General features: G+C 47.7%; 1 protein-coding gene across 1 annotated transcript; it reads right to left on the minus strand.

The window, feature by feature from the left end:
* Positions 1-736: 736 nt before the first annotated feature.
* LOC142570504 (uncharacterized) lies at positions 737-14883 on the minus strand. Its single transcript, XM_075678886.1, has 3 exons — positions 14713-14883; positions 10695-11057; positions 737-1524 (listed from the first exon to the last, which is right to left on the minus strand). The coding sequence occupies exons 1-2, from the start codon at positions 14881-14883 to the stop codon at positions 10794-10796; spliced, it is 435 nt and encodes a 144-aa protein (XP_075535001.1). The 3' UTR covers positions 737-1524; positions 10695-10793.
* Between the last annotated feature and the right edge of the window lie 3350 nt (positions 14884-18233).

The raw sequence follows: 18233 nt of genomic DNA on the forward strand, positions 1-18233 counted from the left end.
CTTTTTTTTTCAGGAGCGGTCTTACTTGCGCATACGTTGCCTGCATAGCTTCTCTATTTCCGCACAACGCGTTCTCCTCACTTCTTCCTTTGTTTTTTTTTTAATTGCACCACTGTCGAGAAGGTTGCGACGTCAGTTAAACAGTGACACTCTTTCTTTATCAGTTTTCATTCCCGCGTCCGCTTCCGCACACCGTTGACGTTTAGCGATGTGCGGCTTGTGAGGTGGCACATGAGAGGCTCAGGGGGCACACTTTCTCAGTCTTGCTTTTCATTAGAATGACGTAGTCGCAGTCCTCGAACGCATTGCTAAAGACATCATCAATGCTTGCTACCTACATGCATTACTATGAAGCCGTACATTCGATTCCCAGAACACCCAGAGTTCTGTCGCAGACATCTTGCAAGAAACTACAAATAAAGGCATCAATTTTGATTCAAACAAATAAGGTAAACGCAAATAACGGAGCGAAGGCTAGATTTGCGCAACGAAACTGACGGTGAGTACTTTGGCTTACTCTCGCGTCACGTATCCTTCTTTGACCAAGTGTAGTTTTCGCTCAGTAAGCTGTAGTCGTGCCCTGCTAACTGCATAGATCATTAGCCAACTCGCTGCTCAATTATATCGAGACCGTGTATAGTTTTCTTTAAACTTACGATCTTTGTGCCACCTTCGCCCTGCGAAATAAGCATTGCGGTGGCATTGCACTTTGTCGCTGCCACAAATACACCACCCACTCACTGCAGATTTCTCTTTAATTGCTAGAAACAAATCGAAACAACAACAGACAACACACAGTTCGAGCATTTGCACACGTACAGAATATGCACACATAAAAGACAAAAGCACGAATAAATAATGCGCACTCGTTTTTTTTTTCTGGATCACTTTTTGCAAAACACAAGCTACAGCTATATGCTAGTGATTAAACACACAAGCGTCATATCAATGAAGAACACGACAAACGAAGACCAAAAAAAAAAGAATTTTAAAAAATATCGCCTGCGACGACACAAAGTGAGTATGAACTGAAAATTGCCCCTGAAGGTGTCGTTGCTTCGATATTGGTGCTGTTTCCCGTTGTTTCGGAAAAGCGTGCTTAGCGTGAGCCGTAGCACGTCGCCAACGCACCGAGGTCTACGACTAATAAATTACCTACGCGCGTCGAATCACACGAAGGAGCTCTTAACAATACACAAACAAACAGCGCGATTATCGATAGAGCACACGACAGGCCGCCAGACGCCGGCAAAACACGGGCAAAACGAGTTCGAGGGCGGCACACGGAACACGTGACGAGGTGGAATGAGCAATCTGGAAAAAAAAAAAAAAAAGACGCAAAGCGCCGGACGCGCACAGCGCGAGCACGGGTGGCGAGCGACAGGCTTCAGGCACGAACGAGAGATGAGGCAGGAACGTGGGCGGCGGCGCGACGGCGACGGCACCCGTCACTCTTGGAGCCAGATGAAGGGGCGGACACGGAGTTAGTCTGTCGGAAGGCACGGGCGTTGTTTCGGACAGGAACTGCGAACAGAGGGAGAGGGGGCCGAGGGGGAGAGACACGCACCGTGAGTGGAGAGCAACAACGAAAACGACAACGAAAGAAATCACACGGGCTAGTTTTCTGCTGAAATAAAGAAAATAATAAATGCACGTAAGGCGAAAGCAAATTCTGAGTGCGCCTCCAATGTCCTTACGCCTTCTTCCATGTCAGAACAATGCCCCCTGTTACCGTGAGGTGTACAAAGAAATCGGACACTGTTGCGTCTGAGCTGCGAAATGTGTAAGGGGATTGTTGCGATTCTTCGGGGAAGGGTAAAAAAAAGGGACATTTCTCTGACATGGAACAAGGCATAGAACCAGGCGTAGTGAACGCAGTGGAGGCGATATGAAAGTAGGTTTCAAATGAATACTTCACTCACGTTATGTAAGCTTTGCATAAACGGCGGGACGCGTGAATTTAACTTACTGGGGAGCCTATAGAAAGAGGCGAAAGTGCCAATGAATAATTTTCACAAATAATGCGTTCAGAGCATCAGTCTCAGTCTTTATTGAACAACCCTCGTATGTTTTTTTAGATAGGTTAGCGTTTTGGGAAAGGGCTAGCAGGCATTAGCTTTTATTTTTCTTTAACGGGCATTAACCTGTTTTGGTAAACGGCTACAAAAGAAACATACTAATGGCATATTCGAGTGGTCGTTGCAGTGCGTTCTGGCAGCGCTGCAAAGATCACGTGAAAGAGCAATTTAGGAGTTACTACTAGCGTAAGAAGGCTCCACAGAAGATAAGGAAGCACGATCATCACTTCAATACCCGTTCATTCGTGTAATACAGCTTTAACGCTGTTTTTCATCGCCTTCGTAGCACGGTCGCGGCTCTCTCCAATGGCCACCCGAATATGCCATAAGTAACTCAAGACGACTGCAATATGCATTTTGTTTGGGACTCCTCACGGCATAGCCTCATAGCGCCGTGGCAGAGCTGTGTGACTGCCATAGGCGTATCAGCTACCTAGCTTTCATAGAGTTCTAGTTTGGTCGGTTTTGTAGCTCTCAACAAGCTTAAACGGAACGGACCAACCAGGCCAGGCCGAAGTTCTCACTCTGAACTCTCCCGTCAAGCTGAATCTGTAGCCACGGAGTCGCGTCAACTCCTCGAGGCATAGCCTCGCATTCCCTCACGAAACTTTAAAGTTTAAGCTGGTGCTGATGATGACGCGCAGGGAGGGAGGGAGGGAGGGAGAACTACACGCGCATACACGAGAATAGTTTTAGAAAGGTGTTCAGATCTGATGCTACTCAACAAAGTGCGACGCAAGCGATTTTGTGGTCATTTTCATCCTACGCAACGTGTAATGCCATGCTATGTTTATGTCTATGCAGTATAGCTAAGCTAACTGCAGAGCTACGCGGAAATGTAAAAAGCGAATCAGGCGTTACGCACAGTGTGAGACGTTGACGCAATGTGGTCACGAGGACGAAGGCGCTTCATGAAGCCTGTCGAGGGACGAATAGTTATAAGAGGCTTATGTGCAGAGATTTACGACATTTACTGCGTCTAAATACATTTAATGCTTAACGCGCCGCGGTACAGTCCAGCGGCTATGGCGCTGCGCTACTGAGATCGAGGTTGCGGGTTCGATCCCTGAGATTGCGGCCACGTTTTGATGGGGACAAAATGCAAAAAAAAAGAAGAACATCCTAAAGAACCCCATGGTCGAAATTACGATTCCGTAGGCCCCGCGCAACAGCTTGCCTCATAATCAGATCGTGGGTTTGGCACGTGAGGCACCAGAATTTTAATACGTTTAAAGCTTTATTTCTTGTGTCACAGCGGAACGTACCCATACCGAAGCATTTGGCCAAGAATGAGCACCGTACCCAGTGGTACGTACTAAATGACTCAAGAAGGGTGTAGACCAAATGTAAGGACATTATGCAAAATGAAAGTAGTCATTATAAAAGTAGTCGTTACAGTATAAAATGAAAGTAGCCGTTAAAGATCATGCGATGTTCCTTAAAAAAGTCTCTGCGCTTGAGAGATATAAGTGTGCCTAAACTTCATGTACAAGCTTTATGTTGTACAAGCTTTATGTATTAGGCGATTGCGAATTGAAGTAGTCAACGCGTAAATAAAATCATATTAATAAGGAAACCGTTGAATATCACGTGCTAGTCCACTAAAAGGTCATTGTGTTTGGGAGATAAGTATAAGCTCACACTGCTTACGAGCATAGGTTCCGGACGGCTCGCCCTCTGACATATGTAGCCTTAAAAATTTGGCGGGAGAGAATGACGAAGGCGAGCAGCAAGCGAGCGTTAAAACACGAAGGCTTCCCCATGTACATAATCGAAATTTCACAAACTTGTCAAGCTTGTCGTACCTTATAAAAGAAAATTAAAAGTAATAGTACTGAGGCATTATGGGCCTTTCTTTTATCTGAAAACGCAAAAAGAAATCGTGTACGCCGAAGCAACATAAAAACGGGTATTTCTTTCCGGCGTACTAACTAGACTCATCAAGTAGGTGACTAGAATTTTCTTCCGGCCGCAGGCTACTGCTACACACGAGTTCTCGTGTTGCAAGTCATATTGGGCGCTATAGTGCATGCCATATGTGTTCCAACGACGTTGCCGTGGATTGGGCAACACTTCCTTTATCAGGTTCAGGTAAGCCATGAAACGTACGCGTGGGTGTCGCTGTTACGTAGTAGCGTCTGGTTTTCGTCGTAGCCCAAGCGGCTTGCATAGACACGTCGTGTTGGAAGAAGGAGATGATGATGATGATTTATTGACCTCACTGTCGAACTTATGCGGCGACAAATGTTCACCTAGCCTGCTTGAGCCAATCAAGTGTGCTGTACATGCTTCTTTAGTCTAGCGTCCTGCCTACATCTCCTTATTCTTTCTTTCTCTTCCTGAAAACTTCTGTATCTACATTGTACCGTTACCCAAGCTAATATAGCCGCGAGGCCAATCTGTCCAGTGCCCGGGGCCCCAATAACCTGCCATACAGGGTACACCAATAAACGAGCCCCATCGAAGGCGCACTAAAGTGTCCCCTCCGCCCCCCTCCCCCCCCCCCCTTCGGCGAAGCCTGGACCCGACGCTCCCAACCTACGGTGGCTGGTCTCCCATTCCGGCGGAGAAGCGGAGAGAGAGGGGGTGCAGGCTATGTGGGTCACTCGGAGCCGACGACCGGCGGCCGTGACTTTTCGAGGCAGCTCTCGGCCCACTTGCGCGGCTTACGGCGCCGCCGTGAGGCAAGGTCAAGGGCGGCGCGTTCCCTTCCCCTCTCCACGCCCCGGGCCGCGTCTGCCGGGGCCGCCGCAACAACGGCAGGCCGTTTCCTGGATGCCGCGCGGCTGCCGCCGGTGCGCCCTGTGTGTGCGCGCGCGTGCACGTACGCGCGCGCGTGCCCGTGACCTCGCGTGCGTGTGTGTGAACAAAACACCGCCCCGTGACCCGGACATGTAGCCACTGAGCCCCCACCTCCTCGGGCCTTGCTTAGCTTCCTTCCTTCCGTCGCCTGGTGGTGATGGCGTCCTCCCAATCTCGTTGCTCGGCGCCTAGAGCGCTTCCCTCGGCCTAATCACTCGATCACCGCTGCTATCGAACACCCCCCTCCCCCCCAACACCGCTTACTTCGCGCAGTCTCTCGAGCGTTCCGCCGTTTGCTACTAGCGATTTGTCGGTATTTTGCTTTAAACATAATTTACGGAGCTCTTCCGGCTCTCCTGTTCAGGAGCTGCATTCGAACTCAGGTATGCAAGAAGTTTTCGCTTGTTTGTTATTGCGTACCCTAGGTTATACACAGTGGGAAATTCTAACGGCGTTAAGTTAGCCGCATTGGTTTATAGTTTTCAGTACGAGCGTCATTTTTTGCAACTATTATTGTTATTATTATTATTATTATTATTATTATTATTATTATTATTATTATTATTATTATTATTATTATTATTATTATTATTATCGTAGGGCAAAACTCTATCTAAAACATTTATTTCGTTCTAATGCAGAAATAGAGAGATGTAATAGGGAAAACAAAATATGTGAGCATCCCGGAAACATCACTTCTTAAAGAAAGAAAAAACATAATAATAGTCACTGCAACTATACTAGCTTACGTAGCTTACCTATGTTTTAGATATTAAGAGGGTTATACTGTCAATGAATAGGCCGGTTTCCCTAAGTCTACGTGTTACAGAGGAAGTTTAGGAATATGGTAAAGACACAAAAACTGCTCTTAAGTTCGCGCAGCTGCCCTTAAGTGGCCCATGCAAGAAAGCCTGCCTTGGGGAGTCACCGAAAAGGAAACGTAGACTTAGTTCAACGAAGCTTTCGCAACTGCGTCACCTTCTTCGAAACAAAACTGTTCCTGCCAGTCCGGTTAGCGGGAGGAGAAAGCAGACGAGACTGTGTGTGTCGGAAAAGCAATGCAGAAAGAGCTAAACCACATCGTGCGAGCAATGCTCAATAAAGTAGTAGCAAACAAACCTACCGCACTGATATCAGCAGCTGAGCTTTTCAAGCGCTGCGTTCGGCCCATTATTCGTGCGTTTAGTTTTTATTGACACTGTTTTGCAGGATGCGACTGCGGCGTGCATGGCAGCGTGCTCGGTACGAAATGTCAATCAACGAACGTCCAGCAACGCAACATGCGTCAGAGTGCCGAATTTGTTGCCTTGAAACGCAATTATAGATAATTATAAAATAAAGGTTACTTTGCGTGTACTTCATTCGAATGGACAGCGGCTTCTTTGGGCGGTATTTCTTTTTTTTTATGTCAGAAATCAGTAATTTATATTTCTCAAGTCGCGATTTGCCGCCTCCAGGTTGGAGGTCATCTCTCCTTGTACTTCCGACGAACTAAGTGTGGGAACTAACTCGCTTCTACAGCGGCGCTGTCTTTGATGTATCAGTTGATCAGATTTTCATATATATGCGAAGTGGTTTTTTTTTTCGTACCACTGCGTTCTAATCTGCGCCTAACATACAGAATCGCGTTAGTAGAACTTTTAATTGTGCGATTGCGCCACGCGCATCCCCACGAGAAGTCCTTCGGCGCGCCATGTTCCCATGTTTCCATGGGAACAGCAAAAATTGAACAAGTAGCGTGACGTGTGATGTTAGAGGCGTCATCTATAAATAGGAGATGGAAGTGAAAACAGATGGAAAATCGTTCAACTCCTCTGCTTAAAGAAGAAGGGTCGAACCAGGTAAACCGTTTCGAATATGCTGCATGGTAGACTTTTAACTAAATGGGCTTGCCTTCGTCAGAAGTGGCGCTGTGATCTTTCGAGCCTTATTAGTTTTCGAGTTTATTAGTTTTACGTGGTTGCTAGTGCACTAATGATGGGCAAGACCGCCTTTCGCAAAAGTAAGTAGGGCTATTGAAACGTCGGCCAGCCAAGCGCATCCCTTCTTGCCCACAGTGTTTTTCAATATGCCGGCATCTACACCTTGACTTGTACCTTTCGGCTTGTTGTACATTGTATACACGTGGTGCATAGCGCGGAGAGACTAGTTGCCCTGGAGTTGTTCATTCCTGTCTTTATTTGCCGCATGCCTACTTTCAGCGATCAGTGAAACTAACAACCGTTGAAATCCTCGAGGTCCATTGGTTTCAAGCTCACGGATTTTAACCGTCGTTGGTTTCAATAGTCGTTGAATAGAAGTTAACGACAAAATAGAACGCTTCGCCGTAGGCGGACAAGACAACCACGATAGTGCCAGGCTCAAAATACACAATTAACTTATCTAAGACGTGACGACCGAGTGCGGATTGACCAATGAAGACATGTGCTTATTAAGAATTCGTTGCGATATCCGCGCACGATGTTTGCCGTCATAACAGTATGAACGGAGCCTAAAGCCTCATTCAAACAGCTGTCAAACGTTCCTTCGGGGTCCCCGTCACGGCACCGGCTTTCGTCAGGGGAGAGGGTTTCGGAGTCGTTTTCTCCTCGAAAACGGGTCGCCGGCGACCGACGTAGAGGGGGCTCTACGTTTCCGTCGCCATCACGGCGACAGAGCCCCGCCCCTACGAAATGGAACAATCAGAAATAAGGGAACCGTCGCTAAATGCAGTCATTTTACAAAGCTGAAGCTGGCAACGGAAGCGACCTCTGCTTTCTTTACACCTGCGTTACACGGGTGGCACATCGAATACCCAGCTGTGCATTTCGATGGTTTGTTTAACAGGTTTGACGTTATTTAACAATTCTTTATCAGACTGAATTCATAATGTGCCATACGTATATCTAGGTTTAGACGAACATGGAACCGGTCAGTCGACACTGTACAAAACCGTGCTGTTGTCGACGTCACCACTGCCGTTGCCTTTCCTACACTGCTCCGTAGCGCCTGCTGCTCGCTTTTTTCTTTCCTTCTTTCTTTTTTTTCACGTGACGACGACGTGACGGAACGTTTGAAGACTGTGCGAATGAGGCCTAATACCGCGGTCAAGTTGGCGTCAAAAAAATTTGTAGGCTCAGCTGATTAAACTAGAATCAACAAACTTTTATGAAGAATGAGAACATTCACTGTAACAAACTGAGCATGACATGACTGTTAAAATGCAACCGGAGAAAATAATGCGGGCTAAAGATATCAGTAGTAAAGACAAGGCGCAGAAGACCAGGGCTCAAGAAGAAGAACACAAACGACAGGACCGGCGCCACTCGGACTTGAGTATTTTGCATACGCGCCTGACGTGCCCAGAAGACGGTTCCAAGGCGCCGAAGATAGAATGTACTTCCAAAGGCACCAGTTTTTTTCTCAAGCAATACGACACCACTCGAGACTGGCAAGCTGAGACGGCGATCAGGTTGACGCACACATTGGCGGGATCGGTGCGAAAGCTTTGTTGAAAGAAATGGCCCAATGTAGAAAAAATATGCTCCAGTAAAACTCTTGCTTGGGCTAGTTGGTTCATGCTCGAAGTAGTAAAGGCAAGGCGCAGAAGACCAGGACTCAAGAAGAAGAACACAAACGACAGGACCGGCACCACTCAGACTTGAGTATTTTGCATACGCGCCTGACGCGCCCAGAAGACGGTGCCTTTGAAAGTACAGTCTATCTTCGGCATCCTGGAACCATCTTCTGGGCACGTCAGGCGCGTATGCAAAATACTCAAGTCCGAGTGGCGCCGGTCCTGTCGTTTGTGTTCTTCTTCTTGAGTCCTGGTCTTCTGCGCCTTGCCTTTACTACTGCAAGCATGAACCAACTAGCCCAAGCAAGAGTTTTACCTAAAGATATCAAACTATTTCAAAGAGGCTGTCTGATTACGTGAAGCAAACGAACAGGCAGTAAGCTAGCTGATCACGAGGAGCCGAGAAGACGGTACTGGCGATAGAAATAGTACAAATCGGGCAATAGCTGCACAGGTACTCGCTAACCCATCAACGTGGCCCGCTCGGACACCACATAAACAAATGAAGCCTCTTGTAAGGGCACGGCCACACACATGAAAAAGCTGCGCCGTGATACACGGGAAATGCGAACAAGGAGCAACACGCGCGTGCAAGGATTCCACCGTCGTAGAACCAGTTGCAAGCCAGTACGAAAACTGCCGCGCCGCAAAATAATCAGGTCGATAAAGATAGCGACGGAGGAGCGAGCGGTGGGGCTCTTCGACGCGGCCACAGCGTGCGATCGGACCAGCCTCGCGAAAGGGGAGCGGTCGTGCCGCGACCGGATACGTATGCCAAATACGCCGGCTGCCGTATACAAACCCGTGTGAGAACTGGGTGACCGTGTTACGAGACAGTCTGGTTCTCTCCGAAGGAGACGTAACGACGCGTGGCGGCGGACACGGTTTTCGTTTTGTTCCTTGGCTCGCTAGATCCCGTTTACTGTCTCGGCCTCGCTAGCTGTCAAGTTAAAAGGCCTACCGATAGGAGTACGACGCAACGCAGCATTTGGGCCGCCAAAGAATAGGTTGCTTCCTATCTTATTCCTTCCCCTACCTGTACGTCATCCCCTCGCTTAAGAGATCGCATAGCACGCACAAGGATGGTACTTATAAACAAAACCAAGCGGTCAGGCACTGGACGCAGATTGCTGTTGTCACGATTTCGTAACCTGCTTTTATACGTACACGCTAAAGCCGTTTCAAAGATGGACCGGAGTATAGCGCTGGTCAGCGTTCGTGTGCCTTTCCTGGTGTATTCTGTCCAGGCTACTACGCGCCGGTTTGGCATAATGCAGAAGTAACTCGCCAAAGAGACACTTTGCAGAAGATAGTGCGCGAAAAACGTGCGCGTGTGCACAATGCTGGTGTGAAGACTGGCCGTCAATTGCAAACGCTATAAGTTTCTCAGTAATACTACACGAGCATCCTTCATATGATATGTGTTAAGGTTAGGAAGTCCTGCTGCCACTTATGGAAGACAACTGTTGCCGGTTAGTCCAACGCATTTTTCTTTCGTCATTGTTTTTCTCAATATGAGACTAAGATAAAAAATATTTGCTTCCTCATGTCGCGTAACAGGCTCCATGTAGTCAAAAAGTGAGCACACAGTGTCGCCCAAGCCCATTGCATGTAAAAATGAGTAGCTTATGGTCCATAACATCTCATGGCTATTGGCCTAAATGAAACTCATCATTTATTTAAACGCCTGACCGGCAGAGCGAGCGTTCTCAGCTGTGTGCTGGTTGATGCGAAAAGCTCCGAGTCATATGAAAGAGTTTCGATGAGCGTGCTTTAAATATTGGCAGAAAAGCATTTCGCATATGAAGGGCCCTAGCACTCTAGCATCGTCAGCGTTATATAACATTTGCACTGGCACTCATATATAAACAGTAGCGTAGTTCTATGAGTTAAACGATGGGCCGGTTTGAACAATCTCCTATAGCGCTTCTACTTCATAATTTGAATTATGATGTGCGAGACGCCGGAAAGCAAGCGCAAAAAAAAATTGCTGACTCTCCCATGATCGAGGGTAGATGTAAGCATGAGATTGCAACCGACACGCGATTGGTGATTGACGAGTTACTGCATACGCGATGTAATCCGCTTTCGGCAGATGCTGCCCCCCCCCCTCCATTCCCTACCCGGCACTCGACGTGGGCCTCCCGGGGTTATCTTTTCTTCGCAACGTCATTGTGTGTCTAGAAATGAATGCAAACAAACACGCAACGAAGTCGCCGCGGGAGAGCAATAGCACGCTGTTTGGTATATACGCTCACCTGTACATGAGGGAGAGTTTGGCAGCGTCCTATTTACAGAGGTGGCGGTGGTTGCGTGACGTCCAGGAGGAGCGGGAGGGTGGCGCCCCCTCTTCCCCCTCAGTTGTTCTTGGTGGCGTACTTCTTCTCGCCCTGCTCGATGGCCTTGGTGACGCGGTCGAGCACGTCGGCGAGCCCGTCCAGGATGGCCGGGTTGATGGACGGCAGGCTGAAGGTCCTCTTCTGGCCCTCGCGGAAGAACAGGCTCACGCCCAGAAGTGGAAGCAGAAGGCCGCCCAGCCCGAGCATCAGCAGCATCGGCACCGCGTTGGTCAGCATCGACGGCAGCGACGTGATCAGGCCGGACATCAGCCCGGAGAGGCCCTGCGCGGAGGAGACGAGTTCTGTCGAGTAGTCGGAACGCCCAAAAGTGACACCCGGGTTGCGAAAGATCAATAATGAGTTTGAGTGGACCACTTGAACTTTGTTTCGATTCACATAGCGCAGCGACGCGTGACGAAGAACAGTATGCACGGAAATTTATGCGAAGTACACAAGCGCAGACTGGCAATAAGTTAGCATTGCATGTATTGGACAATTGCGCTGCCTATCATAGAAAGGTCGCACAGACAGTGTCTGAAAGGGCTCCTGAGTGTACGCTTTCTCTGAGTTGAAAGGCGCGCAAGAAGCGCTGAGTAAGAACTTCTCAGTTTGCGATTCCTGTGTGTCCTCCGTCTAGGTTATTTGCATCGGCCGTAATGTCAATCACTGGGGAGCGCAAGCATGGTGTGACGGAATTGAACAATAACAAGTAGGTTTCCTCGGAAACAACCAGTAGCGTAGTGTAGTGTAGTGTCGATACTGTGTTATATGACACGATGCTATGTCATATGACATAGCATCGTCATATGCTATGTTATGTCTATGTGATGTGAAGCGATGCTATATCATATGACATAGCATCGCTCAAAGGAAGGAAAAAAGCATATTGCACCATCTTTCGGCCCACACGTCGTACATCGCACAAGCACAGCGATCGTTCCGCAACTTCTTTCAAGCCGCGTGATAAGCAAGGATTTTTTTTTTTGTTCTTGTGCTTTGCCTTTCTTAAGCTTGTGTTAGCTCTAATAATTAATAATAATATTTGGGGTTTTACGTGCCAAAACCACTTTCTGATTATGAGGCACGCCGTAGTGGAGGACTCCGGAAATTTTGACCACCTGGGGTTCTTTAACGTGCACCTAAATCTAAGCACACGGGTGTTTTCGCATTTCGCCCCCATCGAAATGCGGCCGCCGTGGCCGGGATTCGATCCCGCGACCTCGTGCTCAGCAGCCCAACACCATAGCCACTGAGCAACCACGGCGGGTGTGTTAGCTCTAAACGGTCATGTCAGGAACGTTATAGGAAGCTATTGGTGCACACTTTCAATGTGTATGCCATACTGTAATGCATTTGAGATTCTTTTCTAGGCGCTTCTGCGGGTATTAAGGCCCTGTGGCTATAGACCGTTTCATCGGGCGAGGAGGATAGGGCGCGCGGAGAGCCTTTCCTCCTCTCTGGCTTGGGCGATCCGGCGGGGCGCTGCTTGAAAGTATTGCTGTCGCGTGCTGCGGAGCGATGTTGAGATGTTTTAGATGGTATATTGTGAAATTTAAGCCGTGTCCGTTCATATAAGGTCGTCAGGGAAGCCTTTCGGTGCATCGGTAACTACAGTAGGCGGAAATATCTTTTGGGAACGCAGAAATGTGTCGCGTTTTATAAGCCGCGGTGTACGCACATTATCAGTCGCGGTGTGTGTATGTGTTGTGAACTATTTTACTTATATCGGTTTTAATTCAACAATTAAACCCGGTGTCTCTGTATTAGCAGCATGAAATGGTAAATCTGCTCAATATCTGATCGCTTGGCGTAGGGAGCAAAGCATAAACATAAGAGCGCATGCTCGTGCACGGCCAACCTAAGGCAACCACGAAACATCTAAGCGGCAGGCGCAATCAAATATTTGTGATGCACCGGCATCGTTCTCGCGCATTTCAAGTCTAGTAGGCTTCAAATTACCATATGTCTACGCTAGCCTTCCTGCATGAGGCCGATGGCGCTGCTCAACACAGCGATCACTGCGGTTTGTGAACCAGCACGGTACATATGTAAGCTGTGCGCTTCGGCATTGCCTTTTTTGCCTGCATACAGCCATAATATATGAAGGATCGCATAAAAAGAATGCGATGCCTACTTTTGAGGACAAAATTTCCGTAATGCGTGTGAGTGCGTCGTAGTGAACGGAACAAACACAACCGAAAAAGAAATTCGGTTATCATCCTCTTTCTCTAAAAAGCAAGAGAAAACGGGCTAACGCCGCAATAGGGCCTCGCATAGTCACGCCGCACAACGTTTATAAATATATAGCCGCTGATGCGGTATGCTTGGACCATGCGGTATATAGAACAAAGATATATGTAATCCAGCACTTACCACTGCTTAGGACGCTCGCGCAGTTCGTAAACAGTCCCTTTGCTGGACAAGCGTAATTCAGACTGTAAGGTATGCTGCTATCACTTGCCAAAACTATTTTATTCAGGTGCGGAAACCTCATCCATCGAACCAAGTAGTCACGCTATGTAACCTGCAGCGAACAGTTTGAACGCTTGCCAAAGTATAACATCACAGCTCCTATCGTAGCAGAACGGTACCCACGATCACGCTGTTATGATCGTCGCGTATGTTTCCGCAGCTTAGAAATAGAGGATAATACTGCAATAAGGTCACATTAGTGACTGGAACATTCAGAAATGCACATTCCATCTCCGAGGCTGATTGTAGACTCGAATATGCGCGCACACATCGCGCTGCGTGTTCTGTCCACCTCAACGCCAGCAGAAATTCCGGCCATGACGCCTTAAACCACTTCAGCACGTCTCACAGAACCGTTTACTACGTAGAAGACGCACGTCATACAAAACATACCGCACGACCGCGAAAACAAACGCCAGAAACTGCCGCCAAGCGTATACCTGCCATGCAAAAGACCGCTTTCACCCAAGCCAGTATGGCGCTGCTCATAGGCGGCGCCACTGCGTTCACAATATGGCGGCGCCTACGAAAAAACGGTCTATAGAAAAGCCGCTATGCTGCACATACATCTCTACACTGACCATCACTAACTCTCCGTCGAATCTTTTTTTCCCTCTCATCTGCACAGAGAGCTGTGCACGTCCACTGTCACTGACATCCATTGTCGCTGTCCGTCCGTCGCACATGTGTGGCTCCTCGCAGCAACCCGCCAGCCATCTGCATGAACTTTCTAGGGAGTACTTTTCTACGCTTGAAGAGCTTGGGGCAATTCAATGTAATCACTATTGAAGCTGCAGGTCAAAGCAGATTTGGCGCACCGTCGAGTGTCACGGTGTGCGACAAGAGCGTCGTCCCAGCCAGAATGTACAACCTCAGCTACGGTTCAGCAACCGGCGTCATTCATCGTGCTAACCTTTCTTGCGCTCGCAAAAACAGTCGCAACAAACGTCTGCAGATTTGTGGGCCGTGCTTGTGCTTAAGCTATCATATGCGCGTAGATGAACTCAAGCTAAAGATATTTGCTGAGAGAGAGCGAGAGAGAGCAGGGACAGGAAATGCAGGGAGATCAACCAGACGAGCACCCGGCTAGCTACCCTACACTTGGGGTGAGGGAAAGGGGAATAGAAAGAGGAAAGAAGAAAGAGAGTGAGCACTGAGTGCGTGTGGAAGGATGCACAGAGACGTGGTGAAACACAACACGTCTGCACTCAGATCAATGGGAAAGGTTTCAAGATGCCGCGTGGGCTGTGCATATCACTAGTGAAGCATCGCAGGCTTTTGCATGTGCGCTGCCCCGAAGCCATCTGAAGCCTTCGACAACGACTACCCAGTCGGGAAAGCTGCACGTGCAAATAGACTGTTGCTTCGTTCAAAGGCATGGTGGGGAAAGCTTCGAGATCTTCTCTGTACGCCTTCCTTAAATCATCGTCAGCGACGCCGCGCGCGTCGCGAGGTCTGTACTCGCCTGCGTGATGGTGGACGCGATGCCTCCGGCGGCCGCCGCTCCGACGCCCGAGCTTTGCCGGTTGATGTTCGTCTGGTACAGGGCGGCATCCGGGTACACTGCCTGCGCCGCTATGCTGAGCGTGGTGGCCAGCACAAGGGCCACTAGCGCGGACGCCTGCTGCAACCTCATGGCTCCCCTCGTTGGCTTCCGCGGCCGCCGCTTGATGCGCTACTCCGGTACTCGGTCGGCGATGGAACCCTCTGCGAGACAATTTGGTAGAGAGGCATAGGAAAGTTAACTCTTGAAAGCTCCAAGAATTCACTCGCATCATCCCCGGCATGGTGCAAAAGAAAATAGTAATGATATGCTGTGGGTCGGGGCTGTTATTGGTTGCAGTGAGTCTATACTCCTCTATAGTTTGGACTAAAGTTGTTTGAGCGCAGGAAAACACGAGCACAAAAGAAGATACATTGCACGCATCCGCAGGCGCCTGCGCGATCAATGTGTCCTCTTTAGTGCTCGTGTCTCCCTGCAATAAACGACCTTTAGTCAAGACGTACCAACCGTCCCACACCGCCACCCTTTTCTGGCTTGGAGCTGCGACAGTGAAAGTACTCTCTGCAGGGCATTACAAAGGCAAAAATACAAAACAAAAAAATAAAGAAGCAAACAAGTGGAGTGGTTGCTTTACTCAACGTATCTCAAGCTTGCTATCGTGTTACACAAACGTGAAAAAGCCAAGACAAAGGACGATGACGCTGTTCTTGCCAATAACACCATGAACGGCACAGATCCCTCGCTTCTTCCCCACCTTATATACTGTGCTGCAGTTGAGCGTTCTTGTCACTGTCTAGAATCTTTCAATTATAAATGATTTCGTCCAACAAAGAGAATATACCTTGATCCGCAATTGTCAACTTCGCTTCGCTTGGTTCCCCCGACCATTTGTCACCGCGGGCAACACGCAAACGAGCGGAGGTTCACCCCATGGCAGCTAATCAGACGAGCTTGACACAATCATCGTTGTTGATACGTTTATACTAAAATTAAAACCATGGGAACAAAATGCGTCATCGAGTACTGTACTAATGGTCAACTTGAGAATTCTGAAACTCTTAAACAAAACAATTGCGCTACCATTTCTGTAACGATATAGCTGCAAGTATGTCTCCGACGTTGTCATGCCTCCAACAGGGTTGTGCGCACTTAAACTATCGTTGCAGCTCGTTACACTATCTTAAGAATCTCGAGCCGTGCATGCTTTTACTGTTCATCGACAGGGAAAAGGAAGCGGCAAAAATGGAAAATATTTCACAGGCGAATTATATGTATGGAGTAAGAGACGCAAATCAGTCGGCTAACTTCCTTTTCACTCCACAGTGCGGGCAAAGAGAGCACGCCGAAGACAAACACTAATTGTCGTAAAAATGATAGATAAAGGCAAGCGCGCTGTTATTATCAGCGAAAAGAATCTATTGTTCACAAGTGTACCATTCAGCATCGAGAGCACACTGCTGTCGTAGCCTGGAAATCGTCTGTCCGCTTACCGGCGCGCATGAATACACGCACCGCTGTGTGTTCATCCTTGGTGTTGGCCCCGCATGCGGCTGGCTTATACCTGTGCGCTTATTTGCATTTGTACGCGCCTTAAGAATTTGTCGCGTACTGAATTCGTTGATTCCTTATACATTATATCCACATTGCAATACGGTATTTGCAAAAGTGCACACGGACAAGAAGAAAGAACTATTTAGATGAGTCCTCGGCGGCACTCCTTCTTAGGCTTACAGTGCAAGTTTTTCCCTCGTCGCTTCTGTATCTCTGCTTTCGGCCATAGCAGAAATCACAGTACAAAGTGCTTACTGGATCCTTGTAACCACGGGTATATGCTATTCTTGGATACAGATACGTCGCAACAATTTAAAACTATTACGAACCCTTGCGCACAGTCTGCGAAGTTGTTCGCATGCATGGCAGGTTCCTCGATACTTTGTTGCAACCTCAGTAGAGCTTCTTTCTTTATTTATTTTATTCATAAGTTTATCCAACGGCATAAGACGTTTGATGCGCGCACGTTATATATGCATGTATAAAAGGTTATGTCCAAGGAAATTTAACAAGGATGCGTTGTGCGGACGACAGATCCACAGATGCTGGTCAGGTGGGCGCCTTGGGCGTGAGAAAGACTAGACTTTGGTATAGGCGTTTACCAGATTATATACTTCTTATGCAAAACAAGCTCAGTGAGTGAGATTCATGAGGAATAGTTATATGGCAACGTAGCACATGCAGAAATTATGCGCAGCCTCAAAGTATGCGTAGCCTCAACCCATCCAACTCCAATCCGATGAATTTGCACCGAAACTATGTAATATCGTTGAATAATTGGCGTCATTGAGAATAATTCGTCAACATAATCATATTACGGTCTCCATGACACGGCGAACATTCTTTTTTTCCTTCTAGGCATCTGTCTCAAGCAGACATGCGGTATGTCTATTATATTACGTTTACATAAACGAGCTAGTTTATTTCCAGTATTAAGCACACCCAGCAGTTCAAAGGCAAAATCCACTATATCACTTGTTGCAGGCGGCAGAAAATAAATGTTGGATAGATGCGTATCTTCAGATGTGTTTACCAGAAATGACAACTTCTTCGAAAGCTTTGATTGCTGTAATCACTGTCGTGTGACTCATCCGCAGCAGTATTGTCGAATCTTTTATTTTTCTTATTCTAGAATGTGCGCTGCACTGTTTGCTAAAAATGGCTGCTGATAGACAGAAAGCAAAAATTGCAAACACAGTAATAGCAAAATAGACAGCCAGATGAACGTCCGGTTTGGTAGTTTGCTGGCTGTCTCTAAGAACGGCTTGGCTAGGGAACAAGTGGGGATAGCTTTCACGCCCTCCTTAATTTGACTTTAGGTTCTTAGATCTGTTTCAGTCATTCGCATTCCTTTGAGCACGAAGTGTTTACAAGCGACTTGAACCAGGTTTTAAATAAGCTTTCAGTGTTTTTTTTTTTTTGACAATGTCGTGGTCCTGGCGAAATAACTTTCGTTATCCTTTATCAGGTAACAATGCAAAAGAGAGAAAAGAAAACAACGTTAGCCCTTACCAGGAATCAAGTATACACGAAACATCTCGATCTATCGATCTGCATTCTACCGACGAGGCTGCGAGCTCATTAGCGCCACCTTATGCACTGGCGTGCTTCTGCAAATCCTGCTTGCGACAAGCATAACCGGTGTCAAAGCACAACCTGAGAAGGAAGATGATCTAGAACGTGAGTGATGCACTTCTAACTGGACACTGAACAGACGAAAATACTTTTTTATTAGGAAGCACAAAGGCGGAAGCGGTCCCCTGAGGCATAGGACAAGCAGGAGGCGGCGACGGTAGTTCAGCCTATCTTGTCGCAGTAAGAAAATGAGGATAACAGAGATTATCATCACTCACGTGTGCCCTATCACGAGAAAAATGTAAGGACCACTTGCTCATTGGCAACAACGTGATTGACCTTTTCTTTTTCTTTTT

The sequence above is a fragment of the Dermacentor variabilis genome, chromosome 2 (assembly GCF_050947875.1).
Source record: "Dermacentor variabilis isolate Ectoservices chromosome 2, ASM5094787v1, whole genome shotgun sequence".
Classification (NCBI taxonomy): Eukaryota; Metazoa; Arthropoda; class Arachnida; order Ixodida; family Ixodidae; genus Dermacentor; species Dermacentor variabilis.